This window comes from Salvelinus fontinalis, chromosome 20, assembly GCF_029448725.1.
Source record: "Salvelinus fontinalis isolate EN_2023a chromosome 20, ASM2944872v1, whole genome shotgun sequence".
Classification (NCBI taxonomy): Eukaryota; Metazoa; Chordata; class Actinopteri; order Salmoniformes; family Salmonidae; genus Salvelinus; species Salvelinus fontinalis.
Window position 1 is genome coordinate 35,043,356 of NC_074684.1, and position 25,247 is coordinate 35,068,602.

The 25,247-nt window shown below is 44.0% G+C and overlaps 2 protein-coding genes across 2 annotated transcripts in view; both read left to right on the plus strand.

The window, feature by feature from the left end:
* The window catches only part of LOC129817774 (sushi domain-containing protein 6-like), a 53,960-nt gene extending 47,407 nt beyond the window's left edge, over window positions 1-6,553 (plus strand). The window contains exons 4-7 of the mRNA XM_055873320.1: window positions 700-894; window positions 1,149-1,287; window positions 2,623-3,074; window positions 3,417-6,553. Coding sequence (XP_055729295.1) covers window positions 700-894; window positions 1,149-1,287; window positions 2,623-3,074; window positions 3,417-3,442 — 812 coding nt within the window. The 3' untranslated portion in view covers window positions 3,443-6,553. The remainder of the gene's footprint in view (window positions 1-699; window positions 895-1,148; window positions 1,288-2,622; window positions 3,075-3,416) is intronic.
* A 1,344-nt stretch (window positions 6,554-7,897) lies between these two features.
* LOC129817775 (serine/arginine-rich splicing factor 5-like) lies at window positions 7,898-25,223 on the plus strand. The gene is made up of 8 exons (XM_055873321.1): window positions 7,898-8,094; window positions 8,598-8,743; window positions 14,030-14,100; window positions 14,259-14,426; window positions 16,359-16,431; window positions 20,597-20,670; window positions 22,647-22,754; window positions 23,986-25,223. Exons 2-8 carry the CDS (start codon window positions 8,618-8,620, stop codon window positions 24,344-24,346), a joined length of 981 nt encoding a protein of 326 aa, XP_055729296.1. The 5' UTR covers window positions 7,898-8,094; window positions 8,598-8,617; the 3' UTR covers window positions 24,347-25,223.
* The last annotated feature ends 24 nt before the right edge of the window (window positions 25,224-25,247 follow it).

Here is a 25,247-nt window from a genome sequence, read left to right on the forward strand (position 1 = left end):
TTATTGGCTTTTTCTAATCTGCATTGATTAGAATAATTGTCTGACCTCTCTTCCCTCTGTCTCCCTTCCCTCCCCTCTCCCCTCTCTCTCCCTTCTCTCCCCTCTCTCTCCCTTCCCTCCCCTCTCCCCTCTCTCTCCCCTCTCTCTCCCTTCCCTCCCCTCTCCCCTCTCTCTCCCTTCCCTTCCCTCTCCCTCCTCTCTCCCTTCTCTCCCCTCTCTCTCCTTTCCCTCCTCTCTCACCTCTCTCTCCCTTCCCTCCCCTCTCCCCTCTCTCTCCCTTCCCTCCCCTCTCCCTCCTCTCTCCCTTCTCTCCCCTCTCTCTCCTTTCCCTCCTCTCTCACCTCTCTCTCCCTTCCCTCCCCTCTCCCTTCTCTCCCCTCTCTCTCCCTTCCCTTCTCTCCCTCCTCTCTCCCTTCTCTCCCCTCTCTCTCCTTTTCCTCCTCTCTCACCTCTCTCTCCCTTCCCTCCCCTCTCCCCTCTCTCTCCCTTCCCTCCTCTCTCCCCTCTCTCTCCCTTCCCTCCCCTCTCCCTCCTCTCTCCCTTCTCTCCCCTCTCTCTCCTTTCCCTCCTCTCTCACCTCTCTCTCCCTTCCCTCCCCTCTCCCTCCTCTCTCCCTTCTCTCCCCTCTCTCTCCCTTCCCTCCTCTCTCCCCTCTCTCTCCCTGCCCCTCTCTCTTCCTTCACTCCCCCCCCCCCCCAGTGTGCCCCCCTCCCACGGAGCCAGAGAATGGAGGGTACAGGTGCCACCCGTCCCCCTGCCACCGCCTCACCCAGAAGACCGTGATAGAGTACTTCTGTGACGAGGGCTACGCTCTGAAGGGGGACTACAAGTTCCTCACCTGTCAGAATGGGGAGTGGGACGTACCCATGCAGATCACCTGCCGCCTCAGCCCAGGTAAGACCCAGAGTAACTTCTCCTCCTGTCTTACCTGTTGTAATATAGGCCTTTTTACCAGACCACTTTTCTGCCTGAGACACGGATTCACTGTGAGGCAATTATTAAAAAACCTATTCCATTTCAAACTCAATTGACAAAAGAATCCAAAAGTATTCTGTCTCTCTCTCCCTGTCAATTCAATGTGTTATTGGAAAGTACATATTGGTATTGCCAAAGGAACAATCCTAAACCTCTCTCTCTCTCCTTCTCAGATAAGGAGCCGCGGTCTCCGTTGGCGATGCCAACGCTGTCCATCGTAGCGTCCACAGCCTCCTCTGTGGCCCTCCTGCTGCTGGTGGTGGTGCTGTTTGTTCTGCTGCAGCCCAAACTCAAGTCCTTCCACCACAGCAGGTACACCTTCAATACATGTACATGAACACACACACACATCTTCAGAGTATTTACAACAACACACACACCTTTTACCTCTGCATGTGTATTTTGCTGCCATTTTGGGCCCGTCAGATCCAGTTTGGTGAAGACGTAAGGTAACTGGTTTTACAAGTTAACAGGCCAAGCAGATGAAGAAGCTGTGAAAGTGAAAGCTGCAGTAGAAATGGTTCAACAGTTAACTAACAGGTGTGCATATCGCTCACAGACTGTACTGTCTCTGGTTCTGTGATTAACAGTCAGTTCTCATTAGATCTGATGTTAGCAGTCAGGCCTGGTGGGCTGTGAGGCCTGGTGGGGGGTTGTGAGGCCTGGTGGGGGGTTGTGAGGCCTGGTGGAGGGCTGTGAGGCCTGGGAGGGCTGTGAGGCCTGGTGGGGGGTTGTGAGGTCTGGAGGGCTGTGAGGCCTGGTGGGGGGTTGTGAGGTCTGGAGGGCTGTGAGGCCTGGTGGGGGGTTGTGAGGCCTGGTGGGGGGTTGTGAGGCCTGGTGGGGGGTTGTGAGGTCTGGTGGGGGGTTGTGAGGGCTGTGAGGCCTGGTGGGGGGTTGTGAGGCCTGGAGGGCTGTGAGGCCTGGAGGGCTGTGAGGCCTGGTGGGGGGTTGTGAGGCCTGGTGGGGGGTTGTGAGGCCTGGTGGGGGGTTGTGAGGCCTGGTGGGGGGGCTGTGAGGCCTGGTGGGGGGTTGTGAGGCCTGGTGGGGGGTTGTGAGGCCTGGTGGGGGGTTGTGAGGCCTGGAGGGCTGTGAGGCCTGGGACGGCTGTGAGGCCTGGTGGGGGGTTGTGAGGCCTGGAGGGCTGTGAGGCCTGGGAGGGCTGTGAGGCCTGGTGGGGGGTTGTGAGGCCTGGTGGGGGGTTGTGAGGCCTGGTGGGGGGTTGTGAGGCCTGGTGGAGGGCTGTGAGGCCTGGGAGGGCTGTGAGGCCTGGTGGGGGGTTGTGAGGCCTGGAGGGCTGTGAGGCCTGGTGGAGGGCTGTGAGGCCTGGGAGGGTTGTGAGGCCTGGTGGGGGGTTGTGAGGCCTGGAGGGCTGTGAGGCATGGGGGAATCTATGATGAGTTCCACAACTACCTCTAGTCTACACTGGGCTCTGTTAGGACAGGAACATCACACAGCACCATACCACCATAAATATTGGGTGGCATGCAATATCCTAAATCTCTTTCTCTCTCCCTCTTCTCTCTTGCGCTCTCCTTCCCTTCTTTCTATTTCATTCTCTCCCCCTCCCTCCTCTCTCCCGCTCTCCCCCTCCCTCCTCTCTCTCCCCCTCCCTCCCCTCTCTCTCCCCTCCCCTCTCTCTTCCTCCAGGCGTGAGCAGGGTGTCTCAGGCCAGCCAGCCTCTATCGTGGTGGAAGGGGTCCAGGTGGCCCTCCCCTCCTATGAGGAGGCCGTGTACGGCAGTGGCGGCGGCGCCTCTCTCCCCCCACCTCCAGAGTCCCGGGTTCAGATCGTCATGTCTGAGGGCCCCCGGGGGGCCGAGGGCGGAGCAGAGGGACTGAGTCCCAGCAGTAGGTCCCAGTCCCACCATCACAGAGACAGAGAGAGAGATACAGAGCTGTGCCTCCCCTCCTCCTCTTCCTCCTTCCCTTCATCCTGCCGTCACGCAGAGACCGTACTAGTCCACCAGGCCCCCTCCGCCTCCTCTTCGTCGTCGTGGGTTACGGCACACGGAGGGGGTGCCCTTGCCAGACGTAGAGACTCAGAGAGCAGTGACCAGCACAGCCTGCTTTCTGTCACCTCTGTAGGCGACTTCTCTGATGGTGTGTGTGTGTGTGTGTGTGTGTGTGTGTGTGTGTGTGTGTGTGTGTGTGTGTGTGTGTGTGTGTGTGTGTGTGTGTGTGTGTTCACATGCATGTCCTCAACTGTTGATTGCTTAGTGTTTACATTGTTTACCTTTTGTAGTCCTGACTCTCATTCCATCTTCACTTCTACCTGCGTTTATACATACTGTAACCTGATGCTAGGATCTCTAACACTGATCTCTGTCCTCTCTGTATCTCGTTCCTCCCTCTCTCTGTCTCTCTCTCTCTGTCTCTCTGTCTCGTTCCTCTCTCTCTCTGTCTCGCTCTCTCTGTCTCGCTCCTCTCTCTGTGTCTCTCTAGATATCCCCCTGTTAAAGGAAACCTGAAGCCCCTGCAGCAGCATCACTCCGCCCCTACAGCTGAGCAGGAAACTAAGGCTTCTGCTGTGGCCTACTGGGGCTTTCTAGCTGAACGATACCACCCTACCTTATGTCTCTGAACCACAGAACTACAGAATTACCCCTCGCAGCAAAGACAGGAATCATGTCAAAGAAACTCAACCTCCCTCCCCCTCTACATCTGCAACTTCTCACACGGCGCAAAGACGAGCAGAGTCCACTTCACCCCCAATTATTACCACCCATGCACGGAACTTAGACAAACCATGTCCACCACCAGTATCCTCTACCCATGTCCTGGCTACCCCTTCTGCAATGATCTCGAAACTACCCGTGTGGAGAAAAGACAAGACTACCCTCTTTCTCTCTTACTGGGAACTGACGAGCCCTTAATACCTCCTGTCCCCCTCAGTTTTAGAATGGACAGACAGACAGACAGACAGACAGACAGACAGACAGACAGACAGACAGACAGAAATCAATCAATCAATCAATCAATCAAGTGGTTCCAGCTGTAGATTGCAGGAAATGACCCCGCTGTACTCAGCAGCACTACCTTGTTAATAAATTCTGAGGAGAACCCTGATATAGTTCTGGTACTCTTCCCTCTAGGCCTAACTTCCTGACCCCAATCATCCACACTTCCCTCTAGGCCTAACTTCCTGACCCCAATCATCCACACTTCCCTCTAGGCCTAACTTCCTGACCCCAATCATCCACACTTCCCTCTAGGCCTAACTTCCTGACCCCAATCATCCACACTTCCCTCTAGGCCTAACTTCCTGACCCCAATCATCCACACTTCCCTCTAGGCCTAACTTCCTGACCCCAATCATCCACACTTCCCTCTAGGCCTAACTTCCTGACCCCAATCATCCACACTTCCCTCTAGGCCTAACTTCCTGACCCCAATCATCCACACTTCCCTCTAGGCCTAACTTCCTGACCCCAATCATCCACACTTCCCTCTAGGCCTAACTTCCTGACCCCAATCATCCACACTTCCCTCTAGGCCTAACTTCCTGACCCCAATCATCCACACTTCCCTCTAGGCCTAACTTCCTGACCCCAATCATCCACACTTCCAAACGCTTTATCTCAAACCACAAGGCTAGTAGCTAACATAATAATGCTTTTATCACTGCTGCTGATGATGATGATGATGAAGATGACTGTGGATACAAACTTGTGCATCTCCCTACTCTAATGGGGATAAGGAGCATCTCTCTTCAGTGAGGACTATCTTGGTTTGGGCCTTGGCCTGGTCTGCTGGCGTATGCTGCACGTTCTCTCTAGTGATGGATCGATGACGGCCTGCAGGGGCCCGCGCGGTAGCCCTGTCTGTCCGCTCTGTATGAAGCCCCTCTTCCTTTCTCCGCTGCCACTCTCTGGCATCTTCTTGGGTCAGTCAGCGCCACTTTCGTCTGAGGGGACTAGGAGTGACGTCACCTGTCAGAAGACGATGCACGATGGATGGATGGAGGGAGCGCGTCACCAGACCAAGCACCTGCAGGGCTACACACAGACAGTATCACTCCGTCATGATAAAATACGATTAATGACACGCTTGCCTTTTCGTCACAACAACCGATATCTGTGTTGTGTTGAGCCCATCTGCTCCCCTGTTGATGTGGCTATCAGCTGGGTTTTGTTTGGGAGGCATCAGTATATTTTTGCCACCTGGCTGTGGAACTGAACAACACACCGACTGTTTCATGAATGAAGAGGGCTGCACTATATTGTTAAATGAACTAAGGCCTTGTTGGGTTTTTTTACATGATGAAAACATGTTTGTTTGGTGACTGGACATTAGGTCACATTTCTTTTTCCAATCTATTTATATTGTGTGGCTGTAAGGTTGGGTTCACTAGAGGTGTTTGTCACTTGGTCCGGATGCGCTAAATGTGCGTATGCATGTGTGAGAGTGTTGTGTTTGTGTGTGTCTATCTTTGCCTCTGTATACGTCAGTTAGGCGAGAGAGAAAGGACATGTCCATAGAATGGGTACACCAGAAATATTACCCAGGATTTCCTGCCCTTAGTAGAAATGGCTTCACACAGCTACCCCAGTTCAAGATGGCTTCCCTCTTTTCCTGCTTTTTACAACGGTCAGAAGAACAAACAGTCATTACTGTAAGAATACAGTACATCATGTATATTTAAATGTTCAAGGACTAAAATGTCCTCCATTTTTCTGCAGAGTTGCTTCAGAATAACCTTGTGGATCTGCGACTTTTAAAAAGCTTAAACTGAAAAACCTTGCTCAAAACCGGAGCATTGACACAACTGCAACTGGTTGCAGGAAACGACAGCTATCTTTTGTTGTAAATGTTCAGTTCAAATTTAAGTGAGCAGTTTTAATTTACCTTTGATGATAAAACCACTCGTATATATTGAGTTGAGGTCATCATCCTAGCTCATTAGGTTGAGGAGACACGGTCTGAGTCTAGTCTGGCTTTTTTGAAAAAAAAATTCACTTAAAAAAAAGAAGTTTTATTTGTCGGTTTTTCCACCTGTCATTGGCTTCATAAACGCAAACAGAGAACGTTGCCTTAGACCTGGTACATTTTATTACTTTTCTTTTGTTTCTACTTGTATCGTAAGTTTCCATCTTTACCTGCTATGATATTGAAGCGTCTTCTGTGTTTCCCAATGGCCTTACTTTTGTATTTTCTAGTCATACAACTGTCTTGTGTATTTTTCAATGTGTTTTATTTTTGTTTTTGGACTTGACTAAAGAAAGTCCATCCTTCTCTTCTCTCCGTCCACCCCAAGGCTTCTTCAGCAACCGTGATTTTTCAAAAGCCTAAGCACATGAAACAAATCGCCCTTCTTTCTTTCTTTTAATGTCTATCATACATTGTAAATGTTGCGTTTTAAGGGACTATTTCTTTGCGTCCAGACCACCGTTGTACAGTGGTGTTTCCTCCATCTCTTGATTCTGCATTTCAATGCTTTCATGTTTTCTTTTTGTCCTCTGTACATTGCAGTGGGTTGTGAAGATCGTATTTTAATATTTGTATAAAGTTTAATTTAATTATACGGTGTGTGTGTGTGTGTGTATATAACTATTTCTAATTAAAGCTTTTTTGAAAGCGTGTGAGATGTGATGTTTTTTTACATTGAAAATCATATTGTCTTTTTCAAAAAATAGTTCCCTATTCCCTATATAGTGCACTACTTTTGACCAGAGCCCTATGGATCCTGGTCAAAAGTAGTACACTATAGAGAATAAAGGGCAATTTGGGAGGTAACCCATATTGACATTTTCTATACTGAAAAAGAATGCAGGCCGGGGGTATTCCACTACAAATTCAGCTGGTCATGGTTTCCACTTACCTTGGTTTTGTGTTTGATTCACCCAGATCGATTCAGGCGTACATTGGCATTTCTTTACTCAAAAGGGTTTCGGAACATAAAGTAGATTAACACTGTGATTAACCTTTTATACAAGCCGTGATCATTGATTGTTTTATATTGACCCACTTCTTCGGCCCATGTTTCCATAAAACCAATTAAACCCGTGATTTATTAAATGAAACCGGAAGGTTTGACCTCCCTGTTTTTAAGAGGACCTAGATCTTCTGTAACCTCCATGTTTTACATGTAAGGAAGCAGAACAGAAAACGCACTTCAAGAACACCTGAATTGATCTGCGTTTAGTGTTTTTATTCAGCGGCCCAAAGATTGATGTGAATGAAGTAAGTAAGCAGGCTAAAAGATGGATAGACCCATAGTAAACATGGGTGAAAGGCCTGTAGAGAACAGATGCTTGAAGGCCTACCCACTGTGACCTCCTCAAGGACACTCCTGGACAACCACACCTCATTGGAGGGCAGATTGTGTCTTTAACATCAGCCATAGTGTCATGATACTGGCTAGCTGTTCATCTTACTAACTGTAAACATAACAGCAGTATATATCTGTACATCAACTCTAGGACATAAAGCGCCATTACATTTTATATTGGGTCCCACTACTACTATGATGAGTGACGAGTGCCACCAACCATCGTTTTATGTAGATTGTGAACCCTGTGACTAGCTGATACCTAGCGGCTAGATAAAGTACTACCAAAGATTTTTTATAACTAAACCAAGACAGACCACCGCTTGTTCCCAAGGCGAACAAATGAGTCATAGTGGGCAGAACAAGCAAGGAGGTGGGCAGAGCCAAGCACAAGCTAGTGAAATCCTATTGGCGCGTTGTAAGTCACATCTGCATATTTCCGTTAGGGAATGCCTACTCTGTGAACTGCCCTTGTGCAATTACTCAATTTGCAAAAGGGTGAAGTCTACAAAACGTAGTCCGGTCTGTTCATAACAGAAAACTGTATTGAGATAAAAATATATATATTTAATTGATGAGAAGATTTGCATAATATCGGCCAAAATCCATCTCCTCCCCTTGCCCGCCAGTGGGCTTCCTCTCACTACCATATTTGGGAGTGAATGGAATCGCAAACCAGATGCTTCACATTTATACATCCAGGGAAATATCTGTCTGGTTGTTCTATCTGTGCTACTTCTGCACGGTGTCATTGAAAAGCCGACTCCATTTTGTGTGCGTGTCTTTTTCGCTGTGTTTTCAAGAGGCAGCAAGCAGCAAGTCAATCCCTCAGCAGAAGAAAAACACAGAAAGGTATGTTAAAATGAAGATTTTCACAATTAAAATGGATGTAACTAATGTTAATGCAGTAGTATTGCCCGTCGGAAACAATGTGGTTAGCAAGCTTGTTAGCGTTATCTTTGTGGTGTTTATCTTGTGTTTGCGAAGGCAATCACAAGGCCCCCCCCCAAAAAAAATGCACGATGACTGTCGCAGTTAAGGTAACGATAAATAATCGCTTCTGAAACCTCTCCGGCATGACTATACATGATTGCACGGTTTAATATATTTGTTTATGTTGATAATATATTGAACTTCTGTTTACGTTCTGCAGTTTGTAAACGATGGCATTCTAGCTAACGTTAGCTAAAATTGCTAGCTAATGAATGATGTGGGTGTGCGCATTAAGTATTTCTGGTGACTGTACCACCTGACACGACGTTTTAACAACATTCCTTCAATAGTGTTTTTTTTTTTTTGTTTAACTATTTGTCGTCATACGTCGTTTTTTCTTTTCTTTACTGTTTTGCTATCAGATACACATCCTACAGCCAGAATGAGTGGATGCCGCATATTTGTCGGCCGGTTGAACCCGTCTGCCAGAGAGAAGGACGTGGAGAGATTCTTTAAAGGATATGGCCGCATCCGAGACATCGACCTCAAGAGGGGCTTTGGTTTTGTGGTCAGTATACATTCAAATTGCACACGACCTTTTCACAATGCATTGTTCTTAGCCCCAGGCTAAGGAGGCAGGCAGTTGGCTCTTGGTTAAGTGTAGTGAACGCGCATACGGCTTCTTCTAGTTTTGTGGTCAGTCTATACACAATGAGTACAGTTACATGCACACTAAGGTTACTGAGAATATTCCGATTTAATTCATATTTAATTTAAATGTTTGCATACTTTGCAAGAACGATTTCCCTCACAATCCTATTTACACAGACACATCTGAAATCAGGCTACCTAATGGAACTCTGATATATGCCGAAAATTGCCACTCAAATTAAACGTTCTACCACAGCGACCATGCTAATTTTGTGATGCCTATTTGATTCTGAGTTAAGGCCTATAGGGGCTTTCATATATTCACTATCTACTCCGATTTCAGGAAACTAAGTAGTGAATGTTTTGTAAGAAACAACTTTGCCAGCATTATCATGTTGTCAAATTTACTTTGGGCAGATGCCAATGTTGTTCAAAAATAGCTAGCGACGCTAACGTTATACTGCGTATGAAGTCAATCTGGTGACTTCAAAACGATGACAAAAGGTTTTCCTCAATTATTTGCTTCCTTTAGAAAGTCATTGTATTTCCAAGCCACTGTAATGCACTTTTGATAATATTCATCAGCGCTCATTGATGATGCATTGAGTAGAATGCTCAGTCGGACATCAGTCCAAAATGAGCATTCAAAATAATATTGTGAGGAAACATGCAACTCATGAATAAACAAGGAAGAATTTAGATTGTAGCCATTCTAAATACATCTGCAAGATGTCTTGCCAATTACCAAACAGTCTCTGTAGTAGCGATTCCCTATGCACTGGCACAGAGGACAGCTGTCCATAACGCTTCCACAAAAATCTGCTTTCCAAACGTTACTCTTTTGTGGTGAAGTTCCCATTTTTTATTGCGTATATAAATAGCTCCAAAACACATTCCTATTCAAAAAGGTGCAGAGATGCGTCTATAAGCTGTATCTGTGATACGGTAAGAACTCTGTGCTCTCTCGCCTGTACTAACCCTTCCTGGTCACCTGTGCTACCTACATGCACACGAGACCATTGGCCCATGACCCCAACATATAGTACCCGCTGGTGTACAAAATAACCCTTGACAGACATCGTATACACAACTCCTAAACTGGCCAAAATGGCTCATATTCTCCATACTACATCTCTATACACTGTCTACATTGGGCAGGTGCATGTGCTAACTAATAACAGATCATGTCAATGTGGCTAGTTAACCTCTCTAGGGTACATGAGATGTTAGCGTCCCACCTCTTCAACAGCCAGTGAAAGTGCAGTGCGCCAAATTCAAAACAGAAATCCCATAATTAAAATTCCTCAAACATACATGTATTTTACACCATTTTAAAGATGCACTTGTTGTAAATCCAGCTACAGTGTCCGATTTCAAAAAAGCTTTACGAGGAAAGCAAACCAAACGATTATGTTAGGCGAGTGCCTATTCACAGAATAACACACCCATTTTTCCAGCCAAAGAGAGGATTCACAAAAGGCAGAAATATAGATACAATTAATCACTAACCTTTGATCTTCATCAGATGACACTCATAGGACTTCATGTTACAGAATAATGTATGTTTTGTTCGGTAAGTTCATATTTATATCCAAAAATCTGAGTTTACATTGGCGCCTTACGTTCAGAAGACACAACATCCTTTGATTTTGCAGAGAGCCACATCAATTTACAGGAATACTCATAATAAACATTGCTAAAAGATACAACTGTTATGCATGGAATTTGATGCACTTCTCCTTAATGCAACCGCTGTGTCAGATTTCAAAAAAGCAAACCATGCAATAATCTGAGTCGGCGCTCAGAGCACAATTAAGGCACAGATATAGCCGCCATATTATGCAGTCAGAAGTAACAATATAAGCATTCATTTACCTTTGATCTTCATCAGAATGCACTCCCAGGAATCCCAGTTCCACAATAAATGTTCGATAATGTCCATTTATGTCTAAATTCCTCGTTGTTCTAGCGGTCAGTACACTTTCCAAACTCACGGCGCGCTGAAAGTACGGACGAAAAGTTTAAAAGTTATATTACAGTCCGTAAAAACATGACAAACAAAGTATTGAATCAATCTTTAGGATGTTTTTAAGATAATTCTTCAATGTTCCAACCGGAGTATTCCTGTGTCTTCAGAATTGCGATGGAACAGAGCTCGCTGTCATGTGAACGCGCATGGTCACTTCATGGCAGACCTGACTCAATCCTCTCTCCTTCGGCCCCACTAAACAGTAGAGGCATCAGACAAGGTTCTAAAGACTGTTGACATCTCGTGGAAGCCTTAGGAAGTTCAACATTACCAATATCCCACTATCTTCAATAGGAGCTGAGTTGAAAATCGACCAACCTCAGATTTCTCACTTCCTGGTTGGATTTTTTCTCAGGCTTTTGTCTTCCTGATGAGTTATGTTATACACAGACATCATTCAAACCGTTTTAGAAACTTCAGAGTTTTCTATCTAAATCTACTAATATGCATATTCTAACTTTTATGGCTTTGTAGCAGGCCTCTGGTCATGCTTTTCATCCGGATGTGAAAATACCTCCCCCTACCCCAAAGAAGTTAACAAGAGAACTTTCAGGGGATAAACTAGACTGGCAGCTATATTAAATACTACCTGCAAAACACCAGTGTCAACAGTGAAGATGTGACCACGGGGTGCTGGCCTTCTAGGCAGAGTTGCAAAGAAAAGGCCATATCTGACTGGGCAAAAGAACACACGCTGGACAGAGGAAGTCTGCCTAGAAAGCCGGCATCCTGGAGTCGCCTCTTCACTGTTGACGTTGAGACTAGTGTTTTGCGGGTACTATTTAATGAAGCTGCCAGTTGAGGACTTGTGAGGCTTCGCTCTCAAACTAGAGACACTAATGTACTTGTCCTCTTGCTCAGTTGTGCACCGGGGCCTCCCACTCCTATTTCTATTCTGGTTAGAGACAGTTTGTGGTGTTCTCTGAAGGGAGTAGTACAGTGTTGTCCAAAATCTTCCGTTTCTTGGCAATTTCTCGCATGGAATAGCCATAATTTCTCAGAACAGGAATAGACTGACGAGTTTCAAAGTTTTGCTTCAGGCCATTTTGAAGTTGTAATCGAACCCACCAATGCTGATGCTCCAGATGCTCAACTAGTCTCAAGGATTTTTTTGTTGTTTTAATCAGGAACCGTTTTCAGCTCTGCTAACATGATTGCAAAGGGGCTTTCTAATGATCAATTAGTCTTTTAAAATTATAAACTTGGATTAGCTAACACCAGGAGTGATGGTTGCTGATAATGGGCCTCTGTACACCTATGTATGCATTCCATTACAATTCAGCGTTTTCCAGCTACAATGGTCATTTACAATGGCTGCAATCCCGGTAACGGGATCGATATGACAAAAACAAAAAAGTTCAGGGCTCCAAATTCAAAACAGAAATCTCATAATTAAAATTCCTCAGACATTCATGTGTCTTATATCGTTTTAAAGGTAATCTTGTTGTTAATCCCACCAAAGTGTCCGTTTTCAAATAGGCTTTTCAGCGAAAGCACTACAAACGATTTATGTAAGGTCACCACAAAACCACAATAAGCACAGCCATTTTTTCCAGCGGAAGATAGCTTTCACAAAAACCAGAAATAGAGATAAAAATTAATCACTAACCTTTGATTATTTTCATCAGATGACACTCATAGGACTTCATGTTACACAATACATGCATGTTTTGTTTAAGTTCATATTTAAAAAATCTGAGTTTACATTGAAGCGTTAGATTCACTAGTTGCAAAAACATCAAGAGACTTTGCATAGCCACATCGTTTCAACAGAAATACTCATCATAAATGTAGATGATAATACAAGTTATACACATGGAATTATAGATATACTTCTCCTTAATGCAACCGCTGTGTCAGATTTCAAACAAACTTTACGGAAAAATAAATCATGCAGTAATCTGAGACGGAGCTCAGAACAATAGCCAAATTAGCATGTTGGACTCAACAGAAACCAGAAAATACATGATAAATGTTTCCTTACCTTTGATGAATTCATCAGAATGCAGTCCTAGGAATCCCAGGTCCACAATAAATGCTTGATTTGTTCGTTAATGTCAGTTATTTATGTAAAATTAGCTACTTTGGACATGTTTACCAAACCCAAAGCGCGTCCACTATAACGTGACGAATGTCCATAAGTTCCGTTACAGTCAGTAGAAACATGTCAAACAATTTACTGAATCAATCTTTAGAATGTTGTTAACATCGTGAATAACGTTCCAACTGGAGAATTCCATCGACTTCAGTTGACCGAAGGAACGGAGCTGACTCACGTGAACGCGCGTGATCACCTCCTGCCAGTGATCACTAATTCCTGTCTCCTTCTGCCCCCCTTCACATTAGATTCATCAGACAAAGTTCTATTGACTGTTGACATCTAGTGGAAGCCGTAGGAAGTGAAAACTCATCCATATCTCGCTGTAATGTCAATGGCAGCTTGGTTGAAAATCTACCCCGGGAAAAATCCAAACAGGAAGTGGAACTTCTCAGCTTTTTGCCCTGCCATATGAGTTCTGCTATACTCACAGACATAATTCAAACACTTTTAGAAACTTCAGAGTGTTTTCTATCCAATATGAATAATAATATGCATATATTAGCAACTGGGAATGAGAAGCGGGCCGTTTACTCTGGGCACCTCTGTGCACCTTTCATCCAAGCTACTCAATACTGCCCCTTCAGCCATAAGAAGTTAACAATGTTTACGCTGCATTTCTGATCAATTTGATGTTTTAATGGACAAAATGTGCTTGTCTTTAAAAAACGAGGACATTTCTCAGTGACCCCCAAACCTTTGAACGGTAGTGTGTGTTTATATATACACACACACATTCAAAAGTTGAGTCACTTAGAGATGTTCTTGTTTTTTTTTTAAGAAAAGCACATTTTGTCCCATTAAAACATCAAATGGAATTAGTAAACACCTTACTCTGCTAAACGTTTTTTAATAAAGTTTAGCAGAGTAAGGTGTTTACATTACTAATGCCATACTCTGCCATCTGCCAAAATGATTTTTTTATTTTTATATAAAATCGTTAGTGTGCATTTAAATCTAGTCCCTGACACGCTTAGCTAAGCCCTCAATTACAAACTCCGCTAACTCATTGCTATGTTAGCTAGCTAAATGTTCTAGAATGGATAGTGGTCTGAATGTTCTATGTTGTTGTCCAGGAGTTTGATGATCCCAGGGATGCTGAGGATGCTGTTTATGAGCTGGACGGCAAGGAGCTCTGCAACGAGAGGTAAAGGGACGGCGTCACTGTTCACGATGGACATTTACACATCACAACCATGTTGACTCAATGCCCACATTCAATTAAGGATCAGTGGTGGTTAGAACATCCTTACAATAGCCCTCTGTTCTCTCATTCCCCCCTCATCTCTCCATTCTCTCTCTTAGGGTAACCATTGAGCACGCCCGTGTGCGCCTGCGTGGTGGCCGAGGACGCGGTGGTGACAGAGGTGGTGGTGGTGGCGGCGGTGGTGGAGGTGGCGGCGGCGGGGGTGGAGGAGGGGGCGGAGGGCGTTTCCCAGATCGCTACGGCCGTGGCTCCCAGGATAGTCGGAGGTATATGGACATTCATACTATCAGCTAGCCTCCTACTATTCCCAGTGGGGACTTTACACACTCGTCGCTAACATATATAGATTCCAGATATCTGAAGTCCATTTTACATGTGGACAGTTGAGACAAAATACCCACATCAAGGTGTTATTAAACCAACTTCAAAAAACTGGTTTCTGTACGTGTCTTGCACGGTTTGTTCATCACCTGAGGCACGCGCACAATGTAATTGCGTCCATGCATATACCAGGATATAGACATCTCAGTACCAGCATTTTAAAGTCTGTTTAATAATACATTCCTGTGGATATTTTGTCTCAAATTTCCATAAGGACAAACCAACCAAGTGGACAACCGGCAGAGTAAGTTCAAATGACAGTTTATTCCACTTTCTGTCAATATGAAGCACCTTTTGGAAAATTGCTATGAATATAAACTATGTATACAAAAGTATGTGGACACCCCTTCAAATTAGTGGATTCGGTTATTTCGACCACACCCAATACTGACAAGTGTATAAAATGAAGCACACAGCCATGTAATCTCCCTAGATGAACATTGGCTGTAGACCTGTAGGCCTTACTGAAGATATCTGTGACTTTCAATGTGGCACCGTCATAGGATGCCACTTTTCCAACAAGTCAGTTTGTCAAATTTCTGCCCTGCTAGAGCTGCCCCGGTCAACTGTAAGTGCTGTTATTGTGAAGTGTAAACTTCTAGGCGCAATAACGGCTCAGCCGTGATGTGGTAGGCCACACAAGCGCACAGAACGCGACCGCCTGTCCTCGGTTGCAACACTCACTACAGAGTTCCAAACTGCCTCTGGAAGAAGCGTCAGCACAATAACTGTTTGTCGGCAGCTTCATGAAATGGGTTTCCATGGCCGAGCATCCGCACACAAGCCTAAGATCACCATGCGCAATGCCAAGCGTCAGCTGGAGTGGTGTAAAGCACGCTGCCATTGGACTCTGAAGCATTGGAATATCATACTTCACCATCTGGCAGACCGACGAACGAATCTGGGTTTGGCGGATGCCAGGAGAACGCTACCTGCCCCAATGCGTAGTGCCAACTGTAAAGTTTGGTGTTTGATGAGTATTGGTCTGAGGCTGTTTTTCATGGTTCGGGCCCCTTTGTTCCAATGAAGGGAAATCTTAACGCTACAGCATACAAAGACATTCTAGACGATTCTGTGCTTCCAACTTTGTGGCAACAGTTTGGGGAAGGTCCTTTCCTGTTTCAGCATGACGATGCCCCCGTGCACAAAGCAAGGTCCATACAGAAAATGGTTTGTCGACATCGTTGTGGAAGCACTTGACTGACCTGGGATGAATTGGAATGCCAACTGCGAGCCAGGCTTAATCACCCAACATCAGTGTTCGACCTCACTAATGATCATGTGGCTGAATGGAAGCAGGTCTCTGCAGCAATGCTCCAACATCTAGTGGAAAGCCTTCCCAGAAGAGTGGAGGCTGTTATAGCAACAAAGGCCCTTGGTTTTGGAACGAGATGTTCGACGAGCAGTTGTCCACACACTTTTGGTTATGTAGTGTAAATCCAACCTAATCTAAGAGACCAGCAAGCTATCAGCTCCGTGTGGGCTGAGACTGCTCTCATCCCCTTTGAACTATTTCATTATTATTTTTTATTTTTAGTCAGTCATGGTCCTGTAGACACAAAGCATAGTGGGAGTGTTCTAGGATCTGATAACAAATGGACAGGGGGGGATACTGATCCTAAATCAGTACTGAGGTTCTCTCTCCCACCACAGCAAAGGTATTAGGCTACTAGTCGGGACCAAATCCCGGCTTTGACTAGAACGAAGGAACTACATCCATGACCCACCAACGGGTTCTCACCCACTTGTAAGGGAACCACGATTCTAGATCATCTGCAAGGTTCTCACACTGTTCTTTGTCTCCCCCCTCATCGCAGTAGAAACCCTCCTCCGATGCGTACGGAGAACCGTCTCATCGTGGAGAACCTGTCATCCCGCGTCAGCTGGCAGGTGAGTTCCTTACCTGGGCGTGTCTCTACCTGCCTGTTAGTAACTCCAGGCTCTGACTGATCAGACGGAGAGAACGCCCATACCTGACATCTTCACTAGTAATGACCTCAAGGCAACTTCCTGGGGCAGTCCAGGTAAACACTAATACAAGACTCATACTCTTCTTTCTTTTTTTTCAATTTTTTTTTTTTGCCTACGTTTATTTTAGTATATGTGGTAATATTCCATGGGCTGAGAGCAAATAATTATGCAAATCAACAGCACTAAATGTGTTGTTATTGGCCCAAATGGCTCCTTGCAAAGTATTTAATAACCTATCAAGAGCTCTCAGTACATATCCAGCCCTTTCCTGAGAGCTTCCGGTGGAGAAATGGCTTTTTACTGCAGATAAAGAATGCAGTTGATTAGATACAAAAGAGGGAGGAAAAAAAACATTTGTCTGTTTTTTAATTTTAACCAATTCTTCACCCCTTTATTTGCCAGCCTGACTGTTGTGTCGTATGGAAGAGAGCGCTTCTTATGGTGGAGTTAACCCAATCAGGGTCCCTCTCTCTGGGTTGAGCCATGTCGTGCCAGCCCCAGTGTGCCAGTCAGCCCGCTCCTAGTTGGTTCCTCTCCTCCTGCTGGTCGTATGAGAGAGTGCTCCCTCACTTGGTCGGGGGTCAGGTCCCAGCCCCGGGTTCCACTACTCTCTCTCTGCTCTAGAAGCGCTGGCTGCCCCTTCGCTCACACTCGCTGTCCCCCTGGTGGTGTGGGGCCTCGACGGCCGGAGCGCCGTGCTGACACAGAAATCACAAACAGAGGCAGAAAGAGGAGAGTCGATGATGGTGTTCATGATGATGATGATGGTGGCGGTGTTTTGGTCTGATCCATGGTGGTTCGTTAATTTGAGAGGCTTCGATCGATCCATATCTCCCCCCAATTCCCCTCCCCCCCCTTGCCGTGTGCTGTGGTTCCGTCCGCACATCGCGAGAGGTGCCCAGATGTGGATAAAATCTGCTGAGCGAGGTCACGAGGGTCAAGGTTGGATCACGAGGTGCGATCAAGGTGGTTATGGTATGGTGGACTAGGAGAGCCTGCTACGGCCCGCTCCAAAGGGGTCGCTATCAGGTATTAGTTTCCTCTCTTCCTCCCTGTTGACTCTCTGTACTGAGACTGAGGGGGGTGCTGAGCCCTAGATGGGGTTCCCGTCCTGGGTGTTAAGGGAGCGCCTGTCTAGCCAGAGACGACAGGGCTCTTGGGGTTGATCAACACAAACACCTCTGCTGGTCATGCAGACTTTTTATATTTATGACTATTCTGTGTAGTTGTTTTTAAAGAGAGCGGGGTCCAATAATTTTGAGACAATGCAAAACAATCCAATTAAATGTTCAGGTCGACTTGAAATATTTGACGTTAGCTTCCTCCGTTTTACAGATCCAATTGCCGATCACGTAGGCTGTGTTTACACAGGCTGCCCAATGGAGCAAAGTCCTTTAAAAAAACTAAATTCATTACTTTTTGTTCGATGATACGATAGCAGTCAGTTAACGGTACTTTTTTTTCAAGTGAACCCTATGTGTTTTTTGATATTAAGTAAATTTTTTACAAGTTCATTGACGTTAGCTGATGAAGATTGTCAAAGTGGAAAATAATAGGGTTTTGGGATGAATGCCGGCTAAGGTCAACACAAGTTTAAAAGCTCGTATACGTTTTCTTCTGAGATAATCGCACTCCGTTAACGTTACCTTTTTTATAAAGCCTTTTGATTTGCCTTTTTTTTTTTTTTTTTTTTATGGCGTTTATCCAAAACCCTACAAAAACGCTGTTAATTTCCCCATAGGCATTGTCCAATGAACCGTGGCGTAGTTGGTGCCTTCAAAAAGATGCCGTTACCATTTCTCTTTAGTGGAGGTGCATAAAGACGGTGGCCCACACGCACTTAACACAAATTCTTTGTTTTGATAAGTTGTCGGTATTTTTACATTGCTCCCGGGTAAAAAAAAAAAAAATCATAACGGTGGTACATGAGTCTAACTTTAGCTCCAGGATACCGCTAATAAAAATAAAAAAAAGATTGCGTTGATTTATTGGCAAGTTGAACCATGCCGTGGTGTACAGACTGGATAGTGCTAAAACAATGACGTCCTATCTGCAGTCTTTATGCACGCTCGACGTTCTGCCCCCCCCCCCGACTGGTTGGTCTTTTGACCAGATATTTTTCAGTGCTGATATGATTGGTCAAAAGACCAATTGGTAGCAAAAAGATCAGAATGTGTAAACAACCATTTGTTTTTCCGGCCAAGGCTTTCATCACATTTCATTAGGAACGGTCTTAACCTCTACCGAGCACCTACCCCGGGTCCGGGAGCACCCCCCACCCCCCCCACACTGATTAGCATCGCTAGCATAGCGTCACAATTAAATAGTAGCATCTAAATATCATTAAATCACAAGTCCAAGACACCTAATGAAAGATACAGATCCTGTGAATAAAGCCACCATTTCAGATTTTTATAATGTTTTACAGGGAAGACACAATATGTAAATCTATTAGCTAAACACGTTAGCAAAAGACACAATTTTTTTACTCCAACAGTTTTTTCCTGCGTCAGTAGCTATCACTAATTCGACTAAATAAAAAAATATATATAGCCACTAACCAAGAAACAACTTCATAAGATGAGTCTGATAACATATTTATGGTATAGCATAGTTTTTTTTTTTTAAATGTGCATTTTTCAGGTATAAATCACAGTTCTACATTGCAGCTGCAATCTGAAATAGTGCCGATGCAGCCAGAACAATTAGAGACCAACGTCATATAACTAATTACTTGTCTTAAAACATTTCAGAAAAAATACACAGCGTACAGATATTGAAAGCCCAACATCTGGTGAATCCAAACAATATTTCAGATTTATTAAATGTTTTATAGCGAAAACAAAATGTAGCGCTAAATTAGCATAGCCACGCCAGCCAGAACCAGCTGGGCGGCCCCGACCAGTTCACATGCACGACAGATATATGAAATAACATCGTAAATTGGGTCTTACTATTGCTGATCTTTCATCAGAAGGTTGATCAAGGTGTCCTTAGTCCTGATGAGTCGTTCAATCCATTCATAATGGCAACTTTCCCTCTTCATTTAGCATAGGTACTGGTCGACTGGCACGGTTCTGTCTAAAGTAAAAAAACTCACAGAACGGAACACGGCAAAACTCCCGAAAAAATTCAAATAATCTGATTAAACTATATTGAAAAAACATACATTAAGATGATATGGTCACATGTATCAAACAAACTTCGAGACGGAGATAGTTTTCATCCGTAACGGCAGCATAACAGTAGACAATCGCACCTCAAAATCGCGCAATTCAGAGAACCGGAAGTTGTCGGTCACGCCAAAGAAATAGGTCTTATTTCACGTCAGTACAAGATAAACAAAAAATGTATCCTCTGACGTCCTCTTGACACCCAGAGGAAGACGAATGAAGTGTGTTTCGGGTCATAGGTGGCGTGACCATATATAGGCAGAGCGTTGAAGCGAGCATACACATCTTGCATTCTTCTTTTTGGTCAGGGAAAGTGCTGTCAAATGACTTCTGTTTCACTCAGAGACAAAATTGAAACTGTTTTAGAAACTATAGATTGTTTTCTATCCAATGGTATTAATTATATGCATATAGTAAGAGCAATAATTGAATAAGAGGCAGTTTAATCTGTAGAGGAAATTATGCTAATGCGAAAACAGCACCCCCTGTATTCTCAAGAAGTTAAGCTGTAGGGCTTTGTAGCCTCTGTTCAGTTAACTTAATTTTGGCCATTTTGCCAAGCTCTTGGATTTGCTACAAAGGAGTTTCTTAAGGAGGTCTGTGGCGTTTTCTAAACCGCTAGTTCTGTCAAGTTGACTGGTTGCAGACGTCAATGTATCCACACAACTTCGCACATAGACAGACCTAACCGTTTTAACTGACAACTACTTTCATAACACAATGACTTAGTGTTGCTGGACCAGACAGCCAGTCATTTTGCAGTGTTCTCTGAGGTTCTTGGACCCCTCTTGTTATCTTAGGCTTTGTAGTTGCTCTATGATATCTAACCTTTTTTCTCTTTGGGGAAATATAATGCATTATGTTGACATTGTTGTCCTGGTCCGGTCCTAACTTAGCCTGTCGTTGTGTAGGACCTGAAAGATTTCATGAGACAGGCTGGGGAAGTCACGTTCGCAGATGCCCACCGCCCCAAGCTCAACGAAGGGTAAGAATGACATGAGCTCCCCCCGCTGTTCTTCCTAGACGTTTAGACTTGCCAACATCCATACTGCTAATAATACAGACATTAAACCATACTCCTCCTAATAAAACAGACATTAAACCATACTCCTCCTAATAAAACAGACATTAAACCATACTCCTCCTAATAAAACAGACATTAAACCATACTCCTCCTAATAAAACAGACATTAAACCATACTCCTCCTCATGTAACGGACATTAAACCATACTCCTCCTCATGTAACGGACATTAAACCATACTCCTCCTCATGTAACGGACATTAAACCATACTCCTCCTGATATGTAACGGACATTAAACCATACTCCTCCTGATATGTAACGGACATTAAACCATACTCCTCCTGATATGTAACGGACGTTAAACCATACCCCTCATGTAACGGACGTTAAACCATACTCCTCCTCATGTAACGGACATTAAACCATACTCCTCCTCATGTAACGGACATTAACTTCTACTTGCACACAATCCCGGATCCAGGAGCACCCCCATCAGTAAAAAAGCTGACTAGCATAGCCTAGCATAGCGTCACAAGTAAATACTAGCATCTAAATATCATTAAATCACAAGTCCAAGACACCAGATGAAAGATACACATCTTGTGAATCCAGCCATCATTTCTGATTTTTAAAATGTTTTACAGCGAAGACACTATGTAAATCTATTAGCTAACCACGATAGCAAAAGACACAACTTTTTTTTCTCCACCATTTTTTTCCTGCATAGGTAGCTATCACAATTCCGACCCAATAAAGATGTAAATAGCCACTAACCAAGAAACAACTTCATCAGATGACAGTCTGATAACATATTTATTGTATAGCATATGTTTTGTTAGAAAAATGTGCATATTTCAGGTATAAATCATAGTTTACCATTGCAGCCACCATCACAACTCTCACCAAAGCAACTAGAATAACTACAGAGACCAACGTGAATTAACTAAATACTCATCATAAAACATTTCTGAAAAATACACAGCGTACAGCAAATGAAAGACAAAGATCTTGTGAGTCCAGCCAATATTTCAGATTTTTTAAGTGTTTTACAGCAATAACAATATAGCATTATATTAGCTTACTACAATAGCCAACCACACAACAGCATTGATTCAGGCCAACAATAGCGATAACGAATAAACCAGCAAAAGATATTAATTTTTTCACTGACCTTCTCAAACTTCTTCAGATGACAGTCTTATAACATCATATTACACAATACATATAGAGTTTGTTCGAAAATGTGCATATTTAGCGGCACAAATCGTGGTTATACAATGAGAAGTAGCCAAGCTGCCAACAATATGTCGGGAGAAATCTTGGGAGAGGCACCTAATCTAATCAGTAACTAATCCTAAACTTGACTAAAAAATACAGGTTGGACAGCAAATGAAAGATACATTAGTTCTTAATGCAATCGCTGTGTTAGATTTAAAATTAACGTTACTACGACATACAGCGTGCGTTAAAGCGAGACTGCACCGAAATTAATGGCGGAATATGAGTTTTACATTTTTCAACAGAACAACGAATTAACATCATAAATAGTTCTTACTTTTTGATGAGCTCCCATCAGAATCTTGGGCAAGTTGTCCTTTTTCCAAAAGAATCGTTGCTCGGTTGTAGATTGTCGCCTTCAACTTTGGAATTAGCAGTAAACATTAGCCATGTGGGCAAGACGTGCCCAACTCCCTAGAACGCAGCACAAATAAAAACCCGAAAATCGCAATATACTGATATAAACTGATATAACTCGTTTTAAAATAACAACATTATGATGTCTTTAAACCATACTCCTCCTCATGTAACGGACATTAAACCATACTCCCCCTCATGTAACGGACGTTAAACCATACTCCTCCTCCTCATGTAACGGACGTTAAACCCAATGTCTCAGTTATATCCTACTGACCTCTTTTTGTCATGTCGATCTTCAGGGTGGTTGAGTTCGCTTCTTACAGCGATCTGAAAAACGCTGTTGAGAAGCTGTCTGGCAAGGAGATCAATGGAAGGAAAATCAAGCTGATTGAGGCAGCTAAGAAGAGGTGAGTTGGTCTGGAGTGTAAGACCTTCTAGATGTTTCCTCTAAGGAACTGAGGGAAGGCTGCACTATCAGCATATTTGAAATAGGGTTTCAGTGAACCGATAAGATGGTTGGTTTTATTTCGGGTAAATCCATCCATTTATTTCACTTTTTCCATCTGCTTTTTTTTGTTGTTGATTTGAATCTAAATACTTCCCGTGTTTGCTCATTGAAGTGGTCAGAAAGTGACTGTTGGATCTGAATGCCAAAACATTCAAGAGATGAAAGTGCTCAAAGTTGACCTATTTTACATAACATGAGTCATCCACGTCTTCATCACTGGAAAAGATAAGCGGTTGAGTACCATTTTATCGTTTACAAACAGGGTTGTCAAACTACTTGATTATTTCTTGAAGAAAAATATTTAAGATTGTCATTTTTAAACTTTTTTTTTATTAGTATATTTTGTAGATTAGACTATTTCACATCACCTGATGTTTTTGTGTTGTGCCTCCCATCGGTTGAAACACAACATGCTCTTGAATACAGACAGAATGGGTGTCATTAAGATCTCAGAAATAGAATGATCGTATCCCTACAGACCATTGCAATTTAGCTGGTTCTCTGTTGACACTTTATATTGATTTAATATCTTCCATTTACTAACACAACGATACACCAACGGTTCACCCACGGTCGAATGTCAACTTAAATGCTAATCCAATAGGTTTCCTATAGAGGATTGGCAGTAAAATGTTAAAACAGATATTACTATTAAAGTCAATGTTCTCCCCCTCTGGACCTCTAACCATCTTTGTGGTGCCATTTTGAAAGTTGAAATTTAAATTGTATACCATTTTAGTACATTTTATCAGCCAAAACATTACACCCAGCCTGTGTTCAAGAGCATGTCTCAACTGATGGTGGCACAATATAACAACTGTAGCTGTAGAAATGTCTAAGCTACAACAACATGCTAATATGGAGGGGGGGGAAAGTTCACGCGTCTTGAGTCATGTTAAAGGCGGGAAAAGAAGCCTTTTTTTAAATGTAACTTTTTTTGTCCGCTTTTAAAAGATAATCCTCAACTGATTTATTTTCCAGTGATTTAAAGGCATGCTATTTAAAATGGGTCAACTTTGAGCGTCTTTGTCAAGGTTTTGACATTCAGGTCCAAAAAGTCCCTTTCTGACCACTTGGTTCTGTTCAAATCCAAAGTGACTTCACGTGGGTTTCTCCTTCCTCTTTTCCAGGGGTTCCAGGAGTCGTTCCCGCTCAGAGAGCTCCTCTCGTTCCCGTTCTCGTAACCGTTCCCCGTCCCGCTCCAGGACACCCCGTCGCTCCAGGTCCCACTCCCCCAAGAGGGACTACAACCGCTCTCGTTCTCGGTCCCACAGCGGCTCTCCGGCCCCCCGTGGTGGCGCAGGAGCTGCCCCCGGCTCCCCACCGCCCAGGGCCAAGGAGACCTCTTCCACCTCCTCCAAACGGCCCTCCAAGCCCAGCAAGTCTGCCTCCCCCCACTCCCCTCCCCCTGCACAGCGTGCACCTTCCAGGTCTCCTTCCAGGTCTAGGTCTCGTGGCTCTCGTTCCCCGTCCACAGACAGCCGCCACTGAGTATTGAGAACAGGAATATACTTGTTTTGACATGAACACACACACGTAGCTAAAGCTCACTCTCGCACACAGTACATGAATACACTCACATTAAGACAAACATGAGCACACACACCGTTTTAGTAAGCCTACAGGCCAGGGCCAGGAACTTTCACACCTAGCAGTACTGGCCTCCTGACCCTGTATTAACCCTTCTGTTTCCTCCCTACGGCACCCCCCCTCTTCTGACATGGCTGATCTTTGACCTACTGCAGCATCGTGTGTGTTCTCAGTAACAGCATCAGTCTCTGAACACAATGACGGTTTCATTTTGAGCATTTATTCCTAAACCTTTTTTGTTTTGTACTTTGTTTTGTTTCGGTCAGTATTTTTTACTTAGAATGTTTTTGTCATTCAAAACTCATGCGTGATTGATTTCCCCCCCCTCTCCCTGCTGTTGGTTGGCAGCTCTGATATCATGAACTGTTGAGAATTCAAGTCCTGTTGCATGATGGTAATGAATGTGATTGGGTAAGGTTTTGGGTCGTACCATTCTCATCTCAGTGTAGGGGTGGTGTAAGGTTACTGTTTCGGGATTTATGTTTTATGCTGTTATTTTTGATAGAATACCATCTCTTTTTTCTCTCTCTCTTTTTTGGTGTGTGGGCCTTTGTTGTGTTTTGCAGTAAAGATGTTTTATCCCCAGTAAAGATGTTTTATCCTCAGTGAAGACACCTCGTGAAAACATTGTACGTGCTGTTTTTATTTCAACCCATTTGTATTGAATGTTTAAATGGAGTGGTGTTTCTGTTTAGCATTATATTCCCTTATACAACTTATTGTGACGAGGTTAACACCTAGACAATAGTTTGGAAAATAAAACCTTTTGTACACTAAAGCATGAAGTCTGATTTTATTTTTA

Coding starts and splice junctions, on each gene's coding strand:
- LOC129817775 (XM_055873321.1), top strand. CDS start 8,618: ATGAGTGGATGCCGCATATTTGTCGGCCGGTTGAACCCGTCTGCCAGA. Junction 20,671..22,646: donor CGCCCCAAGCTCAACGAAGG/GTAAGAATGACA, acceptor GTCGATCTTCAG/GGTGGTTGAGTTCGCTTCTT. Junction 22,755..23,985: donor ATTGAGGCAGCTAAGAAGAG/GTGAGTTGGTCT, acceptor CCTCTTTTCCAG/GGGTTCCAGGAGTCGTTCCC.